We start from the raw sequence: 21,367 nt of genomic DNA, 5'->3' as shown, positions 1-21,367 counted from the left end.
CTTAATTGTACGATCGGGGGGTGGGGGGAATGACAAAGCGTGTGGTTTAGAACTTTATTCCTGGTACCTATCCACTTCTTCCCTAATCCATCACCAGTAACAAATCATCAGTAAGGGTATGGCTATAAAAAACGTGTAAGTGGTGGAGTAGCAGAGACAAGCCCTGTGGATAGATCCTGGGCACATCTAATATTTGAAGCAATGAGCCATATCTGAAAAAGGCTATTGCTATTACAAACCCAGTAGAGTTTATTTGGTCAGTGGGGTGGAAAATTTACCTTGAAACTTCTGCTAAGCAAAAAGTATGGACGCAAGCAGGACACTTGGCTACACATCCTTCCGCGAGCCAATTCCAATACAACTAATAACAGCAGCTTAATTTCACTGCGCAGATGGGCTTTTGCCCATTAATTTGGTCAAGGTAAGGTTCCATTTGTCTCAGTTTGGAGCAGAGCGGAGAAGTAAATCCTTCTCGTACAACTATAACTGTTGTAAAGGAAGACTGGGTCGCTCAAGTAGGAAATGTTGTGAAGATAATGGGGGGGGGGGGGGAGCAGGGGGCGGGTGACAGACAGAAAACAATACGAAGCCTTCCTTTCACACCCTGACACGAAGTGTTCATAATGGCAAAGGTGTTATCCATGGTCAGTGAAGCTGGCTGCCTAAAATACAACCAGAACATTTAACAGCATTTTTTCTACTCTGGTTTAAATATCTATTTCAACCTTAGACACATAAAACACCTTTGCACAAAAAGACGGCAGTCAAGCTCCACACCCTTTAACAGCCTGGTCTAAAGCCTAGTGAAACCAATGCCAATTCCTTGACTTCAGCAGCCTTTGAATCAGGTACCACTGCTTGTTCGTGAAATTAGAGGTAGATAGAAGCCAGATTTATCCGTGCTAGCTGTAAGCCAACTGAGGCAGCAGCAGGCTACGCTGAGAAATCCACCAGTAGGCTTGTTTTTCTAAGTTTTAATACATTCACAGAATTGAGAATGGTCCTAATTTTAATCCTCTTACAAAACAGGCTAGGAGAGGACATCCAGGAGCAGAATTAAATAAATATTGTGGGGAGTTTGCATGCATTCGTTACATTAAACACGCTGACATGCAGGCCCAAATCTCAGCTCTGCTGAGGTACCTTTGTGGAAGTTAAACTGCTTTTAAGAGGCGTTTGAGATGTCTGCAGCTCTCTGCACTGACCTAGAGATTATTCCTAGCACCAGAAAGGAGCCAGTTCACCCCACACAGGTACAGGCTGGAGCCAGGAAGGAATACAGCTCGCATAACGCTGCATTTTGGCCATTCAAGGAACAGATGAGAAGTACCCTTTAAAAACAGGTAAAAGATTAAAGCAGGTCCTGGAGTTGCTTTAAGCAGTACCAAAAGCCAGAGAGAGAACTGAGGACATAAAGGCAACTTAAAGCCTTTAACCATCACCTGATTTAATGCGCCAACTCCTGCTCATACCTGGGGACATTACCTTGTCAAAGAGAGGAGAGAAAAACTGGAAAGCAAGACAGGCACAAGCAAGCACCTTTGTAACAAACCATAAAAATGTAACATTGCTCAAATTCTCTGTGTGCTTAAGAGAATAAATCAAACAGAAAGAACATGGCAGTTTTAAACACTGAGATTAAGAGTCCCCAGTAGCCTTCCACCCTTCACTAGACAACTCTCCTTTAGATCATACCTTTCCTTTGGACCAGCCCATCTTTTCCAGCATCTTCTGGCCAAATTTAGATTCATCTTTACTCCAAGCGCTATTTCGTGGATCCACAGACCACTTCTGCCTTCTACGGGCTAGAGCAGGAAGGAAAAATTCAAACAGGCTCTATTTACATTTCCACAGCATTTAATCGATTTGAAAAAATCTCTTCACTGAGAAAAAAAACCCAGAACTTATGCCAGACTAAATACATTTGGGGGGGTTAATTTTACCAAACCTTATATTGAAAAAAAATAACCATTTAATAATTGCGTGAAGAATGCCAAACTAAAATTGCAACAGAAGTTGTCATCCCTAAGGATGGGCTGCAATTCAGGAAAGGCTTTAAGGGCTACCATTTAGGTGTACAGGCCTAAATCCCTTCTTTATTCCAACTTCGTTTTACATCTGGCTTCCACATGAAGTCTACAGGGGATGAGACTTCAAGTGCTGGCTTTCCCAGTTCTGGACAATATCCACTGGCCAGTCTTCCTTTTCACCAGAACATAGAATTAATATTTGCCTTCATAACAAAAGCCAAGTCAAAAATCAAACATAAGCGACCAGAGAAACTGAATCACAGAACACAAACCAGTGGGATTTCAGCTTTTTGGATTTGCCACAAAATGGTTTATTCGGAAACTGAAGAGTCAGCGGAAATTATTGCAGGTGTGAAGAGATCCAAACAAGAATCAAGGCTCCTTTGTCCTATGCAGACGACTAAAGAAACTACAGTCCCCCAGGCCCACATGCGTGCGCTCGCCTCTCTCATCAGGAACAGCTTCATTGAAATCAAGGAAGAAAAGCTAGCACGGTTAACCAGTCGCTTTAAATGTGCACCTAAACATACGCAGGAAGACAACCTAAATAAACAAGACAAGCAAAGAATGGGAGACAGGAAGATTACAAACTTCATTAAACACGATGGGAAACAGTGGATCAAAAATGACCAATTAACCCAAGGCCGTACAAAGTCAGGGAGAAGCCAAGTCCACGGAGGCGCTTTCAACATAACCAGGAAATCATCCTTCCCTAAAATGCAACACTTAGGATTTGGGCCAGAGGGACAGAATATTACAGGGATGTTTGACTCATTTTTTGCCCAGTTCTGTTCCATTCTTAAAGAAGAACTAATACTGTCAGAATGCATGACGGTTGGTTGGTTGGTTCTTTTTAATGTGCGTCCTAAGCTTTGAAGCTCAAAATAGGTGCTGCATGGCAGCCCCACAAAAAGTAATAGTCTGATAGAGAATTTCATAAAACAGCCCATAAAGAAGATTTTACAGTAGGTGAAATGACTGAGTATTGTGAGAGGAATCCACACAGGACTCGCTTGGCTCACTTCTCTACAGGAAAACAACAACTTCTTTCCAACAGGCAGCCTTCAGAGAAGCATCTACTACAAGCCGTGCCAGTGCTGCTAACAAAAGGTGTTAAAGTGCCACTGTGGACTGTGATTTTAACGCGCCCAAGCAAATCAGGGTTCCCTGCTGCCCCACTGAGAACAAAAACTCTGGCTCCCTTAGCGACACGGCTCACTCATTTATTGCGCTGTTTGAAACACTGACCTAGGAATTGGGGACAATCAACGTGCTTTGCCATCTTCCCTTACCCAAGATGCAAATGATCTTTAAGGATCCAGATTGCCAGTCGTTTGTGGTGGGGAATGAATTAAAAAGCTATCGAGCTGGCAGCAAAAGCTAAGTCCTATAAAAACAGGGAACGCCTTGGCTGTTGCTTTTGTCTGTAGCTGACAGTGAAACAACCAACATAAAGGACAATAAAAAGAAGCAAGTTAATAGAGGTTACGCTGCCCAGCCGAGCAGCAGCCCTCCTTTTCAATCCTATTTCTCAATTTATCCCTTTGTTTAAAAATCTCTCAATTAACATCAACTTTCCCTCACTCAGCCACCAAAAACAAATTGTTCAATGCCTTTTTTTTAAAAAAAATGTAACTATAAAAACATTTTAAGTATGCCCATATTCTGTTATGGTCTCTGTAACTAGTTCCCCAGGTGGTGACTTTGCAAATCCCAAGAAATGAAATTCAGTGCAATTCTTACAGTTGTAAAGCTGCCGTATGTATCTAAGGATTTGTCGACGCAGTAGAGGTAATCCATGTCAACAGAATGTGTGAATTTAAATTAACTTCCAAATTGAGTTGTTTGATGTAGTTCAACTAATCCACTTTAAAAGTTAATTTGTATTAATTTTCCTGAATATCTCTCTGTAGAGAAGCCCTAAGATGTTTTGCTCCCAGGAGGACCTTGGTAACAAAATACAAGGGCACCTAATACGGAGATTTCTCGAGCATGAAATTTTATGAGACCTTCCCTTTTCCAGCTCTTTTAATCCAAGTATTTCAAACCTCATAACTCCTGTTATGAGATTAATCCTCACATTGCTGCCAGGTTAACACACTCTTATTTTCAAATATGGTAAGCTAGACGCAGGAAAATAAAGAAACTTGCTTACATCTTTAGACGAGTATCTAAGAAAGACAGGAACAACTTCATGCCACACACAGCAACCACAAAATCATCTCTCCTTCCCAACAAGCAACAAAAAAAGACTGTTTAGTCAACGATTTATCAGGAATGTTTGTTCACTGATGTCTTAGGAGTGAGAAAGGAAACAACATACTATGTTCCAGCTAAAAAATTCAGCTCAGAAGTGAACACCAATCTTCTGGGCTGCTCATAAAATGATGCAAGACAGTAACGCAACTCTGGGCACGCAGCACCATCCAGTGGAGAAAAGCGTAATTTCTTTAGACACTTCACTTGGATACCCTATGATTTGGAAAAGATCAGTTACTAAACCCTTTCACCAAGACTAGCTCTGTGCCTGGAGCACGTGTTTAACGATCATTTCTGAAAGTTCCTATCAGTTCCCACCCAAACCCCTGCTGTGAGTCCATACATGGTGATAACACAGAAGAAAAACAGGTTAAATTTCTCCAATGGAAATGGAATGGAAAAAAATATACTGCCCACAGAAGGGATTTCATTTTTAATCCATGCTATGAAACCCATCATTGACACACACATTTTTTTCCTGATAAACACCAGTAGGAGACAGTTAATCAAAGTTTATTAAAAGTTAAAAAGAGTTAAAAAATAAGTGAAAAATAAAAGCTAACTCTTTGTCCATTTCTGCAATTGATATGTTATTTAAATTCACACTACACAAGCACAGGATGACTGAGTTTGACTTTTCTCAGCTCAGTTCACAGCATCACAGAAGCTGGAGGGACCTCTTGAGATCATCTGCTTCAACCCCCTGCTTAAGCAGGTCATCCAGCACCGTGTCCTGTCTGGTTTTGAACACCTCCACAGACTGATACTCCACAGCCTCTCCGAACAATTTGTTCCAGCATTTGGCCACCCTCACAGTAAAAAAAGAAGGATTTTCTTGTGTTTCAATTTGCACTCGCTGCTTCTTGTCCTGTCATTGGCTACCACTGAGAAGTTATTTCAAGTCCCTGAAACACATCTGCTTTCACAGCTGTAGTACAGCAAATTAACCCCTCCAAACTTTTTTTTTTTTAGGAAGAATATTAATTAAAGCACCACAACTTGATCCAGAACTGCAAACAACAATGCATGTGTGTAACACAGCTTCACAGTTTTAACTGCAGCTGAAGGTGATGAACAAAGGCACACAACTCTGCAAAGGTCACACCCAGCAACTGGATTAGTTTTTTTAAGGCAATTGATTTCAGAATTCCCTACATACAGAAGTGAACTTAACACAACATCGCGTTACTGAAATGTGACGTGTCGAATTAAAATAATTAACAAATTCTGAAAAATGGTACCAACAAAGTTTACATCTAAAATAATTAAAAAATTACATTTGTAAATGCAAAATTGTTTTCCTCAATTCACACTTGTATTTTCCACTGGAAACAGTATTTTCTAATTAGTCATTATAATTAAGTCCATCTTTCCTGCAGTCAAGCAAACAAATTCATCAGACCCTGCGCTCTCACGTTAAGGACGTTCTGACACCAGTAAGCTTACCAAAACCACCTAAGGACACTAACAATACTCAGACAGAAATATATCTGTCCTGCTGCATAAAAATCTACTGTTGAGAAGTTTAACCTTTCTACTCATACAGAATTTTACATTTACTAGAAAAGGCTACTTTACAGGAATGCATGTTTAATGCGGAAGAGAAGGCAACAGAAGTTTTTAGTTCCCACTTTGCTCAGCCCCAAGAGAGTTCTCTTTGCTGATCTGAAGAGCTTTACCTGAGAAACAGTTATCAGTCAGAATATTCATCCAATGTTTTAATCAATTCTTTTAGATACGGGGAGCCTAAGTCCTCAGTCACTTCAGAGATAAGAGTGAAGCTCAGTTTGATTCCAATACCAGGAAAAAGTTAAGCAAAATTATCAGGCTACATACACTAAAACCTTCAAAAATTATTCACTCAGCAACACCCTTACACAAAAGGAATAGGACAACCACACGGTCTTACCCCAAGTCTTCCCATGAGTTCAGTGGATTTACTTGCCTTTCCTGAAGCACTCGCCTACAACCCCTTATATCCCACTCTCACCTTTACCAAACCAGAATATAGCTGATGTCCAAAGCTCCCTGCAGACGAGTGGGCAAGCTAAGCTCAAATGCTGCATCTGGGTGTGATCAAAAGACCAGTACCTACATAAACACAGCTCCGCTGAGTCCTGCCAGCCTGCCACACAGCAGCTGGCACCCCAGCACAGCACTGGCCCCAAGACTTCAGAGTATTTGTCCTCCAATCACAGAATCATTGAAGTTGGAAAAGACCTCTAGGATCATCAAGTCCAACTCCCAACCCAACACCCCCAGACCCCCAGGTAACCCCTAAACCGTGTCCCCAAGTGCCACATCTGCACGGTGTTTGAACCTCCCCAGGGACGGTGACTCCCCCACCTCTCTGGGCAGCCTGTGCCAGGGCCTGACCGCTCTGGCAGGGAAGGCATTTTCCCTCATATCCAACCTAAACCTCCCCTGACGCAGCCTGGGGCCGGTTCCTCTCGTCCTGTCACTGGTGACCTGGGAGCAGAGACCAACCCCCCCCTCACTCCAGCCCCTCTCAGGCAGCTGCAGAGAGCGAGAAGGGCTCCCCTCAGCCCCCTCTTCTCCAGGCTAAACCCCCCCAGCCCCCTCAGCCGCCCCCCAGCACACTTGTGCTCCAGACCCTGCCCCAGCCCCGCTGCCCTTCTCTGGACACGCTCCAGCCCCTCCAGGCCCTTCTTGTCCCGAGGGGCCCAAACCTGAGCCCAGCATTCGAGGTGGGGCCTCCCCAGGGCCGAGCAAAGGGGCCCCATCCCTGCCCGGCTCCTGCTGGCCACACCAGTGCTGACACAAGCCCGGGTGCTGGTGGCCTTCTTGGCCACCTGGGCACACTGCTGTCAGCAGTCAGCCAGCACCCCCAGGGCCTTCTCCGCCGGGCACTTTCCAGCCCCTCTGCCCCAAGCCTGGAGCGTTGCACGGGGCTATTCTGACCCAAGAGCAGGACCCGACACTCGGCCTTGCTAAACCTCAAATCTAATACCTAAAACCCACCACCGGCGCGGCTCGGGCCCCAGGATAACGGCCCTTCCTCGGGCCCCCACCCCGCTCCCCGGCCATCGCCCCCCGCTCCGGTCCGCGCTCCGCTCCGCTCCCCGGCCATTGCCCCCTGCCACGCCGCCTCTCCGCTGGTAACAGCACTCACGCTCCGCCAGCATCGCCATCTTGGGGGCCTCCCTCCCTCCGCGGCGCGCGGCGAGGAAGTGCCTCCGTGCGTCACCTCCATGGGGGGACTTTTGTGACTTCGGACGCAGAAAAAAGGCGGTTCCATAGATGCCTGATTAAAAGTCTTGAAGCAAGTGAGCGCAGCGGCCATACGAGTGGAAACAGAGGGTGTAAGCCAGTTAAAATTCTACTAAAGATCTCAAAAGCCGTGTCGAGTTGCATACTCTCTATTCACATGCGTTTTCCGGCGGATAGTGGACAGGCACTATAGCGGGCAGCCGAAGATAGCGAACGGTGTTGGCGGGCTCTGCCTCCGCAGCAGAGGGCAGGCTGTGCCCCGGGCTGCGTGGCTGTGCTTGGGGCTGCCCCGGCGCTCTTCCAGCCCATAAAGCCGCTACAGCCCCGACTACAGCTGGTGGGGGTTGGTGGGGTCCCTTGGGGTGTTTAACCGGTCCCACAGGCGGGGGTCGGGACGCTTCACGGTCTCCGCGGGCGGAGCCCGGTGTGAGGGGGTTCTTTGGCGGGGGATGGGATGTGCTCGCCGTCGCCTCGGGGTGTGTGGTTAAAAATAACTGGGCACGGGCAGTGTGAATCCTTGGGGGGAATAAATATCCCTGAACTTTGCCAAAGCCGCTCCTGTGGTGGGAGGGAAGGGCGGCGGGGGGACCGCACATGCCTGGTGCAATGTGCCCCTGCCTGGCCTCTTGTGGTGCAGCTGAATTTGTCATGGTCGTGTCCCGGGACAGCCTTTGGAATAACTAGGTAAAGATGTCCGACAGCAGCGGCTTGAAGCCTTGTCCTGGTTTGAGCTGGGATAGAGTTAATTTTCTTTGTAGTAGCTAGTGTGGGGCTGCGTTTGGGTTTGTGCTGAATACTGCCTTGATAAGACACCGATGTTTTAGTTGTTGCTAAGAAGCGCTTAAACTAGTGAAGGACTTTTCCAGCGTCCCAGGCTCTGCCGGGTGCACAAGAAGTCGGGAGGGGAGGGGGCACAGCCAGGACAGCTGACCCCAGCTGACTCCAGGGATGTCATGCTCAGCACATAGAGCTGGGGGAAGAAGAAGGAAGAGGGGGGACGCTGGGAGTGATGGTGTTTCCCTTCCCAAGTCACCGTTACGTGTGATGGAGCCCTGCTGTCCTGGGGATGGCTGAGCCCCCGCCTGCCCACGGGAAGGGGTGAATGAATTCCTTGCTTTGCTTTGCTTCCACGCGCAGCTTTTGCTTTACCTGTTAAACTGGCTTTATCTCAACCCATGAGTTTCCTCACCTTTATTCTTCTGATTCTCTCCCCTGTCCCACCATGGAGGGAGGGAGGGAGCAGCTCTGTGGTGCTTGGTAGCTGACTGGGGCTAAACCACAACAAGCTTCCTCGGGCAAACTAGGTCGTTATTCTCCTTTTCAAGGTTTTTAAAGAATCTGTGATGAGCACAGATCTTCCTCTAATACCAGCTCAGTGCTTCGTGTCTTACCCACCTTAGATGTGGAAAAAAATTACTCTCCCCTTTCTGCAACAGAATTTATCTATTTGAAGATGGAACGCAACCCCTCCTTGATGTTTACTTGCTGAATCAAACCACCCCTCTTCTGCAGTCTTGCAGATCAGGTTTTAGAGCCCTCAGTCATCCATGCTTTCTGCTTTCCAGCCACTCTTCAGTTGTTTTATTCAAAGTATTGCACCCAAAACAGGACACGTGATGCTGCTGAGCTCTCCAAAGCACTTAACTGGAATTGTAGGCTCTGTCTCCTCTCTGGCTGTGTTTTGCATCTGAGTGTAATATTTTGTTCTCTAATCTCTCTCCCCCTTTCAGAGAAGTGCTACACAGGGATGTTATATTCTGTGTTCATGCACTGTGTTAATCCTGTCTTGCCCTTACTGAACCAATAATTCTGTGCTTCCATTTTGTTGTGTTGTTCTGAATTGCGGACCTTTGGTGCCTCTGCTGTCTCTTTCCCAGCTTGGAGACACCTGTAAGTGTACTCTGTACCTTAAGTCAGGTCATTAATGGGACTATTGAGTCCTACCAGGATCAGACCAGATTGCCCACAGCTCTTCCTTCATCCATCCTTCCATCTGGATGACAGCTGGATCACAGCTCACGCGGTTCATCTGTTCAAATTGCTTTGCTTCTGTGCTTTTTGATTTAGATTACATTTCCCTGTTTGCTTACAAGAACACAGTGCAAGATGGTTTCTAAAGGCTTTCTAGACAAAGAAAACAGAAATAATAACTATCTTTTCCTCTGTAAGTCCCATTCTGTCAGCAAAGTTAGATTGATACAATGGAGCTTGTTCCTACTTTAAAGAACGGTATCAAGCTAGTCCTTTCGTAACCCTCTAAGCCCACATCCAGCGTCAGAAATTCTCGCATTGTGTGTTCTCAATGGACTTCTTTTGCCAGTTCTCTGTGTAATTTCATGTCACGTTCATCGGGCATGACTGATGTGAAAACAAATAGATACTTTCCAATCCTTCACTACCTGAGAAGGAGATCTTTTCCCTTCGCCTCTCTCGTTAATTATGTTAGCCACTTGATTGCATCTAATCCTTTTAGTGAAGACTGAAGGGATGAATCACCCCCCCACCCGCTCCCTCCGCTGTGCAGAGGATCAGTCTTGCCTTTGGTCTTCCTCTTACGCCTGATGCACTGTATGAAGCCTTGGAACCGCAGGTTCTGGCTCGTTCTGTGCCTTGGCTTTGTTCATTCTCGCTCTTACGCTCACACTCCATGTCTGTATGTGCTCTGCATAAGGTGGCTTTACATCTACTTCTTGTGTCCTGGCTTGCAGCTGGGTGTTATGCACTGATGCGCTTATTAGTGTTAGGTTAAGGAATGACTGTCTTTAATTCATAAACCAGGCTTCTAAGAGATTTGCCTAGTAATTCTCTGAGTTTACTGAGATCTACCTGAAATCTGCCAATTTTTTTGGCTCCTCTACTTTCCTCCCTTAGGAAAAGGAACGATCATCTGCACCTGGAAATAATCAGGTATGTGGCAGTTTTCAAGCTTTCACTTAATGTTTTTCTCCAGGAGCAAATCCCTGGAGATCAGAACCAACCCTAGAAGAGCCGTCTTTCTGTTTTCTTTTTTCTGGTCCTAACAAAATTCATATAGAGCAGAGATTTGCTTGGACAGTCGAGGACAGGGTCCACCTCACCTCCCTTAGCTGCCCATAAAGTAGGACAGCAACCTGAATTCCTGGTGCCCGTCTTTCTTCTAACCTGGAGGGAGTTTAGATACCCGACAGACTGTCTGCATAGCTCTAGCTATGCATCATCATCAGCCCCACACTCCTCCTAAGGGAGGGCAGGCCAGATGAACTCTCGTGTCACCACCACCGCTGTGATTCTGGCAATTCTCAGTGTGACACCCTGCCTGCTTCCTAGTGCTCGCAGGCCACCCACCAGGATCCTCCTCCTCATTCATCGCCGCCCAGGGGGTCTCGGCAGTGGCCACGCTTTGCTGTGGTCGGATCTGAAAGATGAGATGACATCTCCTCCCCTCCGTCAGCCTTCCACCTGTGTTTCCTGAACAGAGTACTCCTCCTGGCAGTAACAGCCATTTCTGTGAATTACCCCTCCGAGGTCGCTATTGCATCGACTAAATTGTGTCATCCGTGCATTACGTGCTCGAATGGTCACTGCGTGAGCCATTTCACACCAGCCCAATTCTGCTTCCATTTTTGATTCTGGAGAGGTGTAAGCCTTCAAGCTGAGAATTGGGTGTAATAGTTGGTCTCTCCAATAGGTAGCAGCATTATACACATTTGAGTCGGCTTCGCTGCGCTATAAAGACATCACTGAAGGTGGAAGATGGGAATTAATTTCTGTTAAAGGATGTCTTGAGGTTGAGATTTGTTTTTTGTTTTTGAAACTTAATATTCAACTGCATCAGCTGATCATTACTCCCCTGCTTACAAAGAATCACGGCTCAACACACAAATGAGATCATACCTGCTTTAATTACTGCTGACTGTATTTGCTTAACAGGAGGCTTGAGGTCAAGGTCCAGATTGTTCTACATGAACGTAGGCGCAGTGATTGCAAATTAGTAGTTTACAGTGCTGATCCTAAAAACATTTAAGTACCTGAATATGCAGAAGGGCAGTGAAATTAGGCAATACACACAAAAAGGGAAGGTTCCATCCAGGGGAAATTATTGTATTTCACAATTACAGACCTGAGTAAAAGCTGTCACAGGAAAGAAAAATATATATATGTATCATTGTGTGTGTATATATATATTTTCTTCCAAGAGAAAGAACAGCAGGTATGAGTGACCGTAGCCCTCATACTGAAATCCTATTTCCAGTGTGCTTGGCGTGGTTGAAATGTAGCTGCTCTCTGAAAAATGAAGCGATAAAGATGCCTGGTGGGCATGACGTTCGGAGTTCTGCACTGATTCCTCCCAAGGGTCTTACTTGAAAAGAGGTGTTTCCCAACAGCCAGCACTGCAAAGATCATTTAGGGCTCAGGGTATTTTCCTCCCGGCACATTGCTATCGATCGCGGGGTGGCTGCAGCCCGCGCTGGGCTGTCAGCGGCAGCTCCACAGTCCCCACAGGCTTTGGGGAATTCCTTTGATGCCACTCGCAGGTTGAAGTGTCCGAGTCTTAGGGAGAGGTCCAGCTGGGGTGAACAGAGGCAACAATAGAGAGAAGTCGAAACGGCGGATAAACGCAGAGGGGTTGCAAGCGCGTCTGAGCCTGATACCCAGCTCGTCGGTACCATTCCACGCAGGGGAGACCCGTGGGAGGGAGGAAGGAGAGAGCTACATCTCCCAGCGAACAAGCGGCCCCTGTGCCCTGCAGAAGGGCAGCCACGAGTGCCAGCGATGGGCTAATGCCACGGAGATCTCTACACCAGTCTCTTGCTACTTAAGGACACTGGCGTGGGATCCGTGAGCATGTTACAACCCTCTTGGAGTTGATGGGGATGCGAGCACTCGCAGGTGGGGTTCAGGTCACCTAACGCGAGATGCCTGCAAGAGATGACAAATGCATCGCCCCCCTGCTGAGTTCAAATGGAGAACAAACAGCATCAGTCAAAACACCCATTTTTCTCTCTGTCCCATTCAAACAGCCCATCAACAAGGGGTGAAGGAGAGGAGAGGGGGCCAGGAAAAGGAAAGAGAAGTGGGGAAAAAAAGGAGGAGAAAAGCAAGTAAAGAAAAAGGATGTGAGTCCTGGCTGGGCAACAGGTCATTTGTGAGGCAAATCAGCCGCTCTAGTGGGATAATGGCCTAAGGCCAGACTAGAAATGCTTATTGAGCGAGTCCTGGGAGAGGTGTGATGGAAGCACTAGGGACAAGGACTGCCTGGAGACCTTAAAATGAAAAGACAGGTTTGATTTAGGACAATGATTCGAGAGAACACGCGGATTAGAGGTGAGCTCTGGTATAAAGCTGTATTAGCGGAGCAGAGAAGCCGCCCATCAAGAGCCAAGCAGGGAGCAAGAGATTAACAACATCTGACCCGTGGAGCAAAAGATGTCAGAACGAGTGCCCGCAGCCAGGAGATGAGGGGTTCAAAGAACAGCCACTGGGGCAGGCGAGGAGCAGAAAGAGGCTCAAGGCAAGGGGGTGATGTTCCTAGAAATGCTGCCAGCAAAGAGCTCAGCAGCAGCGTGCAGTGCCTGGCAGGGAACGCTGGAGGGAGCATGGGCAAAGGAAGCAGGACACACAAATCCAGATAATTTTCCTTCTATTCCATGAGCGCAGTGTGTTTTTATTATTTTTGCTATTGCTGTTTTTTCATCGGCCTGGGCTTTATAGGATGTGAGGCTGAAGTCCTGTTGCAAGCAGTTTGTAACCCAAACAGAGAAAGGAGGTAGGGAGCCGATGCAAAGGCAGCAATGGTTTGTAGAGGGGGAAACTGAGGCATGGGCATGATGTGAAAGTCAAGGCACTAACAGCCTGCATTTCTGGTGGAGGTATCTGAAAATATAAAGGAGTACTAAAGAGTTGGATGCTACTGAGGTTGGTGGGCACAGGCTGGAGTTTTTGGTGGTTTTTTTTTTGTTGTTACCACTGGTGATCAGATTTCCTGGCTGGAGTGTGTTGAATGTGGGTTGGAAACATTGCGCTGAGCTACAGTCATGGCAGGGTGACGCCAGATACCACTTTTGACAGCTGTTGCCTCTCTCAAGGGCAGAGAAGCCCTGCAGAGGGGTCTGGACCCACCGCAGAGCTGGGCAATCACCAGCCCTATGGAGTTTAACAAGGGCAAGCGCCGGGTTTTGCCCCTGGGGCAGGGCAGCCCTGGCTGTACAGACGCCTGGGGAGCGAGGGGCTGGGGAGCAGCTCCCCAGGGAGGGACCGGGGGGCTCTGGCCAACGGCAGGTTGAACACGAGCCACCAGCGTGCCCTGGCAGCCAAGGGGGCAACCATGCACTGGAGTTCCTGTATGCTTTTCATTTCTGGGCCAAACAGGTCCAGTTCCTCCAAGCTCTTCCTCAGTCTCTTCTATTCATCTGGTTGTGTCCCTTCCTCTCCTCTGTGCTCCATATCTCATTCATCCCTAGTTTCCTTAAGTGGAGCGGCAGATCTGGGCAGGGTATTACAGCTGTGGCTTTTCCATCTCTGAGACAAGGACCAACTATCCCCTGTCATCAAAGATAATGTGGTCCAGAAAGAAACGGGTCCTTTTGAACCAGCATTTTACTACAGGTTCTCATTTAATCGGTGAAGTTTTAGCTCTATTTCTTGCTCTTTTATTTCCCCCAGTGTTGGTACTTTCTGGTCATTCCCAGTTTTCCTGGATGTGGCATTTCCCAGGTTCAAGTCTTATCCTGCTGGTTGCTATCTCATTTTTTTCAGGCTATTCCTCCATTTCAAGTGATCAGTTGAGTTTTGATCCTGCCTTCCACGCTGCTTGGGGTCCTTCTGTGCATGGTACATCAACAGATGGACTGTCCCACACCAGGTTGCTCACAGAATACCAGGGTATCAGAACACCTGGGACCAGCTAAGGGGTGGTGGGATTGTCTTTTTTGATGGCCAAACTTGTCACGGAGGGACTGTTTGACCCGACCACAGAATGGGGAGAGGAGCTTGGTGGCTTCCTAAAGGCTTCTCCAGTTCATCCAGTTCTCCATATGTACCACTTTATGAATTACTATAGGTAGCCCTCTGAGAACGCATCTTTCCTCAGGTCCAATGCAACATCTTAAGCACAAAACCAATCCTGTGCTATTTACTCTTCTGTAAAGTGCAGTTTAGTCTTCTGCAAATTAAAGTGTCCCATTTAATCCTATGAAACACTCACTTGCTTTGTTCAAAATGAGATGGGAAAGGGGAAAAAAAAAAGGATTTCCTGCAGATGCTCATTCGGATTTCAAAATTAATTCCCTTCCACCACCATTGCATTTGTTTTCTGAGAAGCAGCTCAGCAGCAAATTCCATTTATGCCAGACATTTGTTGCCAGCCAGGTTGTAGTTTTATTTACCACACACGAGATAAGAAGCAAATGATACTTTTGTAGATAGTAGAATTGCTCCTCTAGTCAAGAAGCAAGGAAAGGAGTAGGTGAGCAGCACGTAAGCAACGCCAATGGCTCAGTTCAACAGGACCCACAAAAAATAACCATGATGAAACTGCTGAAATAAAGCATCCCTGCCCTGGATATCAAATACTTCTGGATTCGCAAATGGTTGCAAGGCAAGTTCATCGCTTTCCATGAGGAGGAAAAAATGCCAGGCCCAGTAGAGTGCGTTTGGTGTATTATTCATGAGAAATGATATGCTGAGGACTAGTCAAAATCCAGCAGCAGCAAACAGAGATCAGCAGTGGAAAAAAAGCAAATAGATCTGAAACAGTTTTTAAACTGCTTTAATGCATCCAGTTTATAGCCCATTTTATTCATTAGCCCTGGTTGTCTGGGAAGTTCTTGTGGCAGGATCGAGGTTACTTCTGAAGATTTCAGAACCAACATTGCTCACAGTCTCAGCAGGGTTCAGCTTTGTAAACACAGCAAATTAGATTTAGGGCTTTTGAACAGAAGTAAAGAGGGAAACCCACAAGAACATTGCTCATTTTTCAAAGCGTAGCTGCACTTTCAAGGTTGACCCGGTGTCATGGAATAAGATTTTTTACACAGTTTTGGTCTAGCAGCAATTTAGGGTTTATTAATAATTTTGAGATATATCACAAAATTAGGCCGTATAATTCTTAACCATCAGCCAATTTAACAGAGCAATTCAGTGAAATTTGTTACAATCAAAATAGCGACTTAGTTAAAGATTCGAGAACGGCAAGGGTCACCCGAACCTTACAGCAGGGTTATACGTGCAGGTGGGGTTTAAGTCAAGTCACACACATACGCAGACAGACTGACAAACAGCTCTAAATCAAACTGCGCAGTTACACACAGGCAGATAAATGGTTTAAATCAAATTGCACACACTCTCACAGAGAGGTTAACCTGTGATTAAAATTTCCCTTTTTGTGAGTTTAATGAATTACTCACCGTTATGTGCCGGCATTCATCAACGGACAGTCAATGAACCTCGTGAAGTCAGGCCTCTGAGTCTTCGCGAAATCATCGATGGGCGATCCTTCAATCCTCGTGAAATCTGCCCTGAGGGGCATCCCAGCCCGGGGGGAGATGCTGGGTCACACGGCCCACCGCGGTCTGGGAGAGCTCAAAGGGTCTCACTTCTGGATCGCTGTTTATCTCGAGATGATTGGCTTTGGTCAGTATTTCCCATTCTGGTGCCGAGTCCTTGCGGTGCGCAACTCGGGGAGCGGAGGGCCCAGGTGTGGCCAGGGGGTGCTTGACCCGCCCAGCCCCAGGCTGCTGCACTTGTGCACTTGCAGCCAAGATAGCAGCACAATGGGAGTTTGTCCCAAAATGTGCACGGCTTGTCCTGAGATCTGAGTACCCCAGGGGGCTGCACCACCACAGAGCTGTCATTCTGGGGCTGTTTGAGCAACCTCTAGAAAATAATAGCACTAAATCAGCATACTAATTAAGTTTGCTGATGGCACAAAGCTGGGGGGAGCTGTTGGTGCTCCCGAGGGCGGCGAGGCCCTGCAGAGGGGTCTGGACCCACCGCAGAGCTGGGCAATCACCAGCCCTATGGAGTTTAACAAGGGCAAGCGCCGGGTTTTGCCCCTGGGGCAGGGCAGCCCCGGCTGTACAGACGCCTGGGGAGCGAGGGGCTGGGGAGCAGCTCCCCAGGGAGGGACCGGGGGGCTCTGGCCGACGGCAGGTTGAACACGAGCCACCAGCGTGCCCTGGCAGCCAAGGGGGCAGCCGTGCCCTGGGGGGCACCGAGCCCTGCATCGCAGCCGGGCGAGGGGGGGGATTGTCCCGCTCTGCCCCGCGCTGGGGCGGCCTCACCCCGAGCGCTGTGGGCAGCGTTGGGCGCCGCAGGACATTGGGGGTATAAAGGTACTGGAGGGTGTCCCGAGGGGGCCGCGGGGCTGGGGAAGGGTTTAGAGGGGAAACCGTACGAGGAGCGGCTGGAGTCCCTTGGGTTGTTCAGCTGGAGCAGAGGGGGCCGAGGGCAGCCTCATGGCGCTCTGCAGCTCCCTCCCGAGGGCAGGAGGAGGGGCAGGGCTGGTCTCTGCTCTCTGGTGACCAACGCCAGGCCCCGAGGGAATGGCAGGGAGATGTGCCAGGGGAGGGTGAGGCTGGGCATTAGGGGAAGGTCCTTCCCCCCGAGGGTGGTGGAGCCCTGGCACAGGCTCCCCAGGGAGGCATCACGGCACCAGCCTGGCGATATTCAAGCAGCACTTGGCCAAGGCCCCCAGAGACACGGTGTGAATTTGGGGTGTCCTGTGCAGGGACAGGAGCTGGGCTCGATGGTCCTTGTGGGTCCCTCCCAGCTCAGGGCATTCTATGGTTCTGTGATTCTATAAGCATAGCAATGTGGGCTCATTAGCTCTTTAATTACACATTGGTTTTCCTTCCTCTCATCTACACTTGCAACTTTGACCTGTGATCTCACCACTGACATTGACTGTGGAATGCCAGGACCTGCCTTGAGCTGATGGACACCAGTACGATTCACTGCCAGTACACATTCTTATCCTTCCCTTTTCCACAGACTGGAGGAATGGGATTCCCCCATGAAGCCCAGGGTAAGGCAAGCATCAAGGAAAGGAAAATGCAGGGAAAACAAGGTGGGAAGTGGCAGTAACAGCCTCTGAAGTGCTCAGAGCCTGTCCTGGTAGATGAAATCCAGGTGCATCTTTGGTAACAGGTGTGTTAAAGAAGCAACCATGAGTCCAGCTAATCAGGCATCCATGAAGCTTGGGTTACCAGGGTCAACTCTAGTTTTAAACTCAATTCAACAGTTATGGCTGAATAACATATCCATAACATGTTCCATAATCCTGGACCAGCAGATTTTCCACACAAAGGTGACCCTCTAGATTGTGCAAGGCAGAGGATGTGCGTGGGAGATTTCCTGCTACGTCATTTAGACTTACTAACTGCCCCGATCCTACTACGCTAACCTGGGCTCAGGGTCTGGGAAGTTGTCCCCACTGGTCAATTGTCAGCTTGGTCCTTGGCCCAGTTTTGGCCCAGAACAACCAGTGTTGATCTTTCCAAGCACAGATCAGGAGTCAGCAGAGGCTAGGAATTATTCCCAACAGCAATATGGATGTGGCCATCTTGGCTTGGACCAGTGTATGATAGGGGTGGTGAAGGTGAAGTACTGAGATCTATCTTGCTACAGGCCTTGCATCTGCTGCTAGAGGGCTATATCATGAGCAAGCTGAGCACCTTGGCAGCCACAGAGCTCATGGGCTGCCTCTGGAGCAGCAAGAGGGATGGGCAACGCCATACCACCATTTGTCAATGTCACAAGGATTGTCCCTAAGGTTTTGCAGCCTGGTTGGGCAGATCAGAGGGAAGAGGAGAACCATGAGTTATGCCCAACAACCAAAGCAAGGAAGTGGCAGTCCCTTTTCTGCAGAGGGAGTCCTTCTACTAAAAGTGTAGGAATATACCTCCAGGCTCAGCTACCCAGGGTCACTTGGCAAAGTGAGCTCAATAAATCAAATGCTTCCCTGCATGGGGAGGTTAGATCCAGCCTCATTGTTCCTATGTTGGGGTATCACTGGAGCTGCCTAAATCAAGACCTCTGTCAGCCTACCGGCTTTTCCGTTTGCAGCTCTGACACAGGAGCCTCCTGTTTGCCACCATTCCCTCCCATATCAAAACTGCTTTTAGGGTTGGACTTGATGATCTTAAAGGTCTTTTCCAACCGCAATGATTCTATGATTCTATTAAATGATTCTGTGCTCCATCGTGGTACTCGTTGCCCCAGGATGCCGTGGAAGGAGACACAGGGGTTGAAAAGGGGTCAGACACATTGCTGAAGGGCAGGTCCACCACATGCCATTAAACATAATGGTCCAGCTGCTACCTCCATTTCAAGAAATCCTTAAAGACATGATTATAGCAGACAAAGGATGTGCAAAACAAAGATCACTCCAGACTTGCCACACGTCTTACACTTTTTCCTGCGCATCAGCTTTTTGCCACTGTCTCAGGCCATGTGCTGGGCTAGGTAGACCTTCAACTTGATTTAACATGACCATTTTTCTTTTCAAATGTTACTGAATTCAGGTTAACGGTGCTTTTTGTGGAGCACAAAGACAGCAAACTAGTTGGTTTTCACAGCATATTTGGCTGCTCGAGTCCATGACTCTGCTCACTCCACGCGCAGATGCTCTGCCCCTGCTACGTACCTCGATGGGGTGGCAAGCTGGGCTACAACAGCATCTCTGATCTACAACAGGAACAATAAAACAAAAGACTGAGTGATCTCACATTCTTGAAGCTTCCCAAGCAGCCAGGAAGCACTCAGTAAACCACATTGTTGAGGACATTTCCTTTTTGAACACTGCAAACTTTTAAATTTCCACATGCTCCTTGTAAAACAGGAGCTGTGCTGGAGCTTTCATTTGTTCGCTCATCGTAGAGTCAATGAGCCAGGGAATGTATCATGGCACACTTATCCCACAGACGCATTGAAATCCACATCTAGCGCAAATGGCAGCACTAATAGTGCTTGTAAATACCATTGTTTACTTAGCGCTCTCTGAAGTACTTGGGAAAGTGCTCTGCTTGAAGAGGAAATCTCCGCTTTAACTCAGCACTCAGGCCCCAGCTTGTTCTACAGAGAGAGAGAGACTTACAAACAGGTAAAATGCACACGATCAGATGTTTTGTTAAGTTGTAGGCAAGGAGTTGGAAAAACAAGAGCTTAATCTACTGAGATGTACCTCTAATAAACCCTGGAATAGGGTCTACCTTTCCGGTGGTACTTAGAAAGTGGGCACTGCCAGAGGTCAGGACAGCATCAGTGCTACCTAAGCAAGTCCTATGGAAGCAAGTCTAACCCCTTCTTCATTTCCACTTGTGAATGCTCAGCTCCCATCCAGGTAACCTACCCAGTGTTGACTTATCCTACCAGGAGAAAGTTTCTCATGCTCCCTTTCAGCCTGAAGGCCATTTGTTCACTTTTTCTATACTGGTTGTCTAGACTGTTTATCACAGGAAGGTCTCTAAACCACTCTTGTGCCAGGCATTGTATAAAGACAGTGATTTTCAATTAAACAATGGTTTCATGGCCTGGCACTCTTCTCTGTGAAGATGCAGATGCTGGCATCTGGTCCCTGGAACTCTACTCTTATCTGCAGAGTTTCAAGCCACACCAACTAGCCTTGGCTTCTAGACATGGTTTCAACTCAGGCTAACTAGCATTGAGCCAAACCATCCCCAGGTGCTACTAAGGAGTTAGCACAGGTAACTTAGCACATGGGCATATGTGCCTTAGCTCCTGTGAAAGAAGCTACTTCTGAACCTTCCTATAGAACCAAAGACTGGGCAAATCTCCAGAAAATTCATGTTGAAAACCTGGTCTAGATGGAGGCAACTGCTACCTACCTTGTGCTATAATCTGTCAGGGGTCCGCTCTGCAGGCAGATGAGGGGCAGCACAAGAAGCCCTGGCAGCCAAGGGGGCAACCGTGCCCTGGGGGGCACCGAGCCCTGCATCGCAGCCGGGCGAGGGGGGGATTGTCCCGCTCTGCCCCGCGCTGGGGCGGCCTCACCCCGAGCGCTGTGGGCAGCGTTGGGCGCCGCAGGACACTGGGGGTATAAAGGTACTGGAGGGTGTCCCGAGGGGGCCGCGGGGCTGGGGAAGGGTTTAGAGGGGAAACCGTACGAGGAGCGGCTGGAGTCCCTTGGGTTGTTCAGCTGGAGCAGAGGAGGCCGAGGGCAGCCTCATGGCGCTCTGCAGCTCCCTCCCGAGGGCAGGAGGAGGGGCAGGGCTGGTCTCTGCTCTCTGGTGACCAACGCCAGGCCCCGAGGGAATGGCAGGGAGATGTGCCAGGGGAGGGTGAGGCTGGGCATTAGGGGAAGGTCCTTCCCCCAGAGGGTGGTGGAGCCCTGGCACAGGCTCCCCAGGGAGGCATCACGGCACCAGCCTGGCGATATTCAAGCAGCACTTGGCCAAGGCCCTCAGAGACATGGTGTGAATTTGGGGTGTCCTGTGCAGGGACAGGAGCTGGGCTCGATGGTCCTTGTGGGTCCCTCCCAGCTCAGGGCATTCTATGGTTCTGTGATTCTAAGTGATGGATCAATGGTCAGTTGCCATTAACTGGGCTAAACATGTGTTTGTGTCAGGAGGGGGTTGGGAGAGGGGTTCAGTAGGAGGCACAAACTGAAGCCAGAAAACTGTAGCAGAGAAGCCAAAGCACAATTCATCGCCAGCAGTAGAAATGTGTCCCTCCATGCATGTGGTGCGTCTTGGGCAGGGTGTGGCGAAGCAAGAGGTGACAAAGGAGGTGAGTGAAGAAAATCAGGAATAGGAGTTGAATTTGGAGTTTGGTGGACAGTCAATCCTTCCTTACAGAGGAGGGACACGACAGGTATCAGAAACTCGATGCCTGTGTGAGTGTCACCCTGT

General features: G+C 48.2%; 1 protein-coding gene across 1 annotated transcript in view; it reads right to left on the bottom strand.

The window, feature by feature from the left end:
• PINX1 (PIN2 (TERF1) interacting telomerase inhibitor 1) overlaps positions 1-7,497 on the bottom strand; it is a 62,128-nt gene extending 54,631 nt beyond the window's left edge. The window contains exons 1-2 of the mRNA XM_064448270.1: positions 7,423-7,497; positions 1,696-1,805 (exon numbers count right to left, since the gene is read on the bottom strand). Of these exons, the coding sequence (XP_064304340.1) occupies positions 1,696-1,805; positions 7,423-7,441 (129 nt within the window). The 5' untranslated portion in view covers positions 7,442-7,497. The remainder of the gene's footprint in view (positions 1-1,695; positions 1,806-7,422) is intronic.
• Between the last annotated feature and the right edge of the window lie 13,870 nt (positions 7,498-21,367).

Source organism: Phalacrocorax carbo, chromosome 3 (genome assembly GCF_963921805.1).
Source record: "Phalacrocorax carbo chromosome 3, bPhaCar2.1, whole genome shotgun sequence".
NCBI lineage: Eukaryota > Metazoa > Chordata > Aves > Suliformes > Phalacrocoracidae > Phalacrocorax > Phalacrocorax carbo.
Note: the sequence above shows the minus strand (reverse complement) of the source record. Positions and strands in the feature narration are given on the sequence as shown.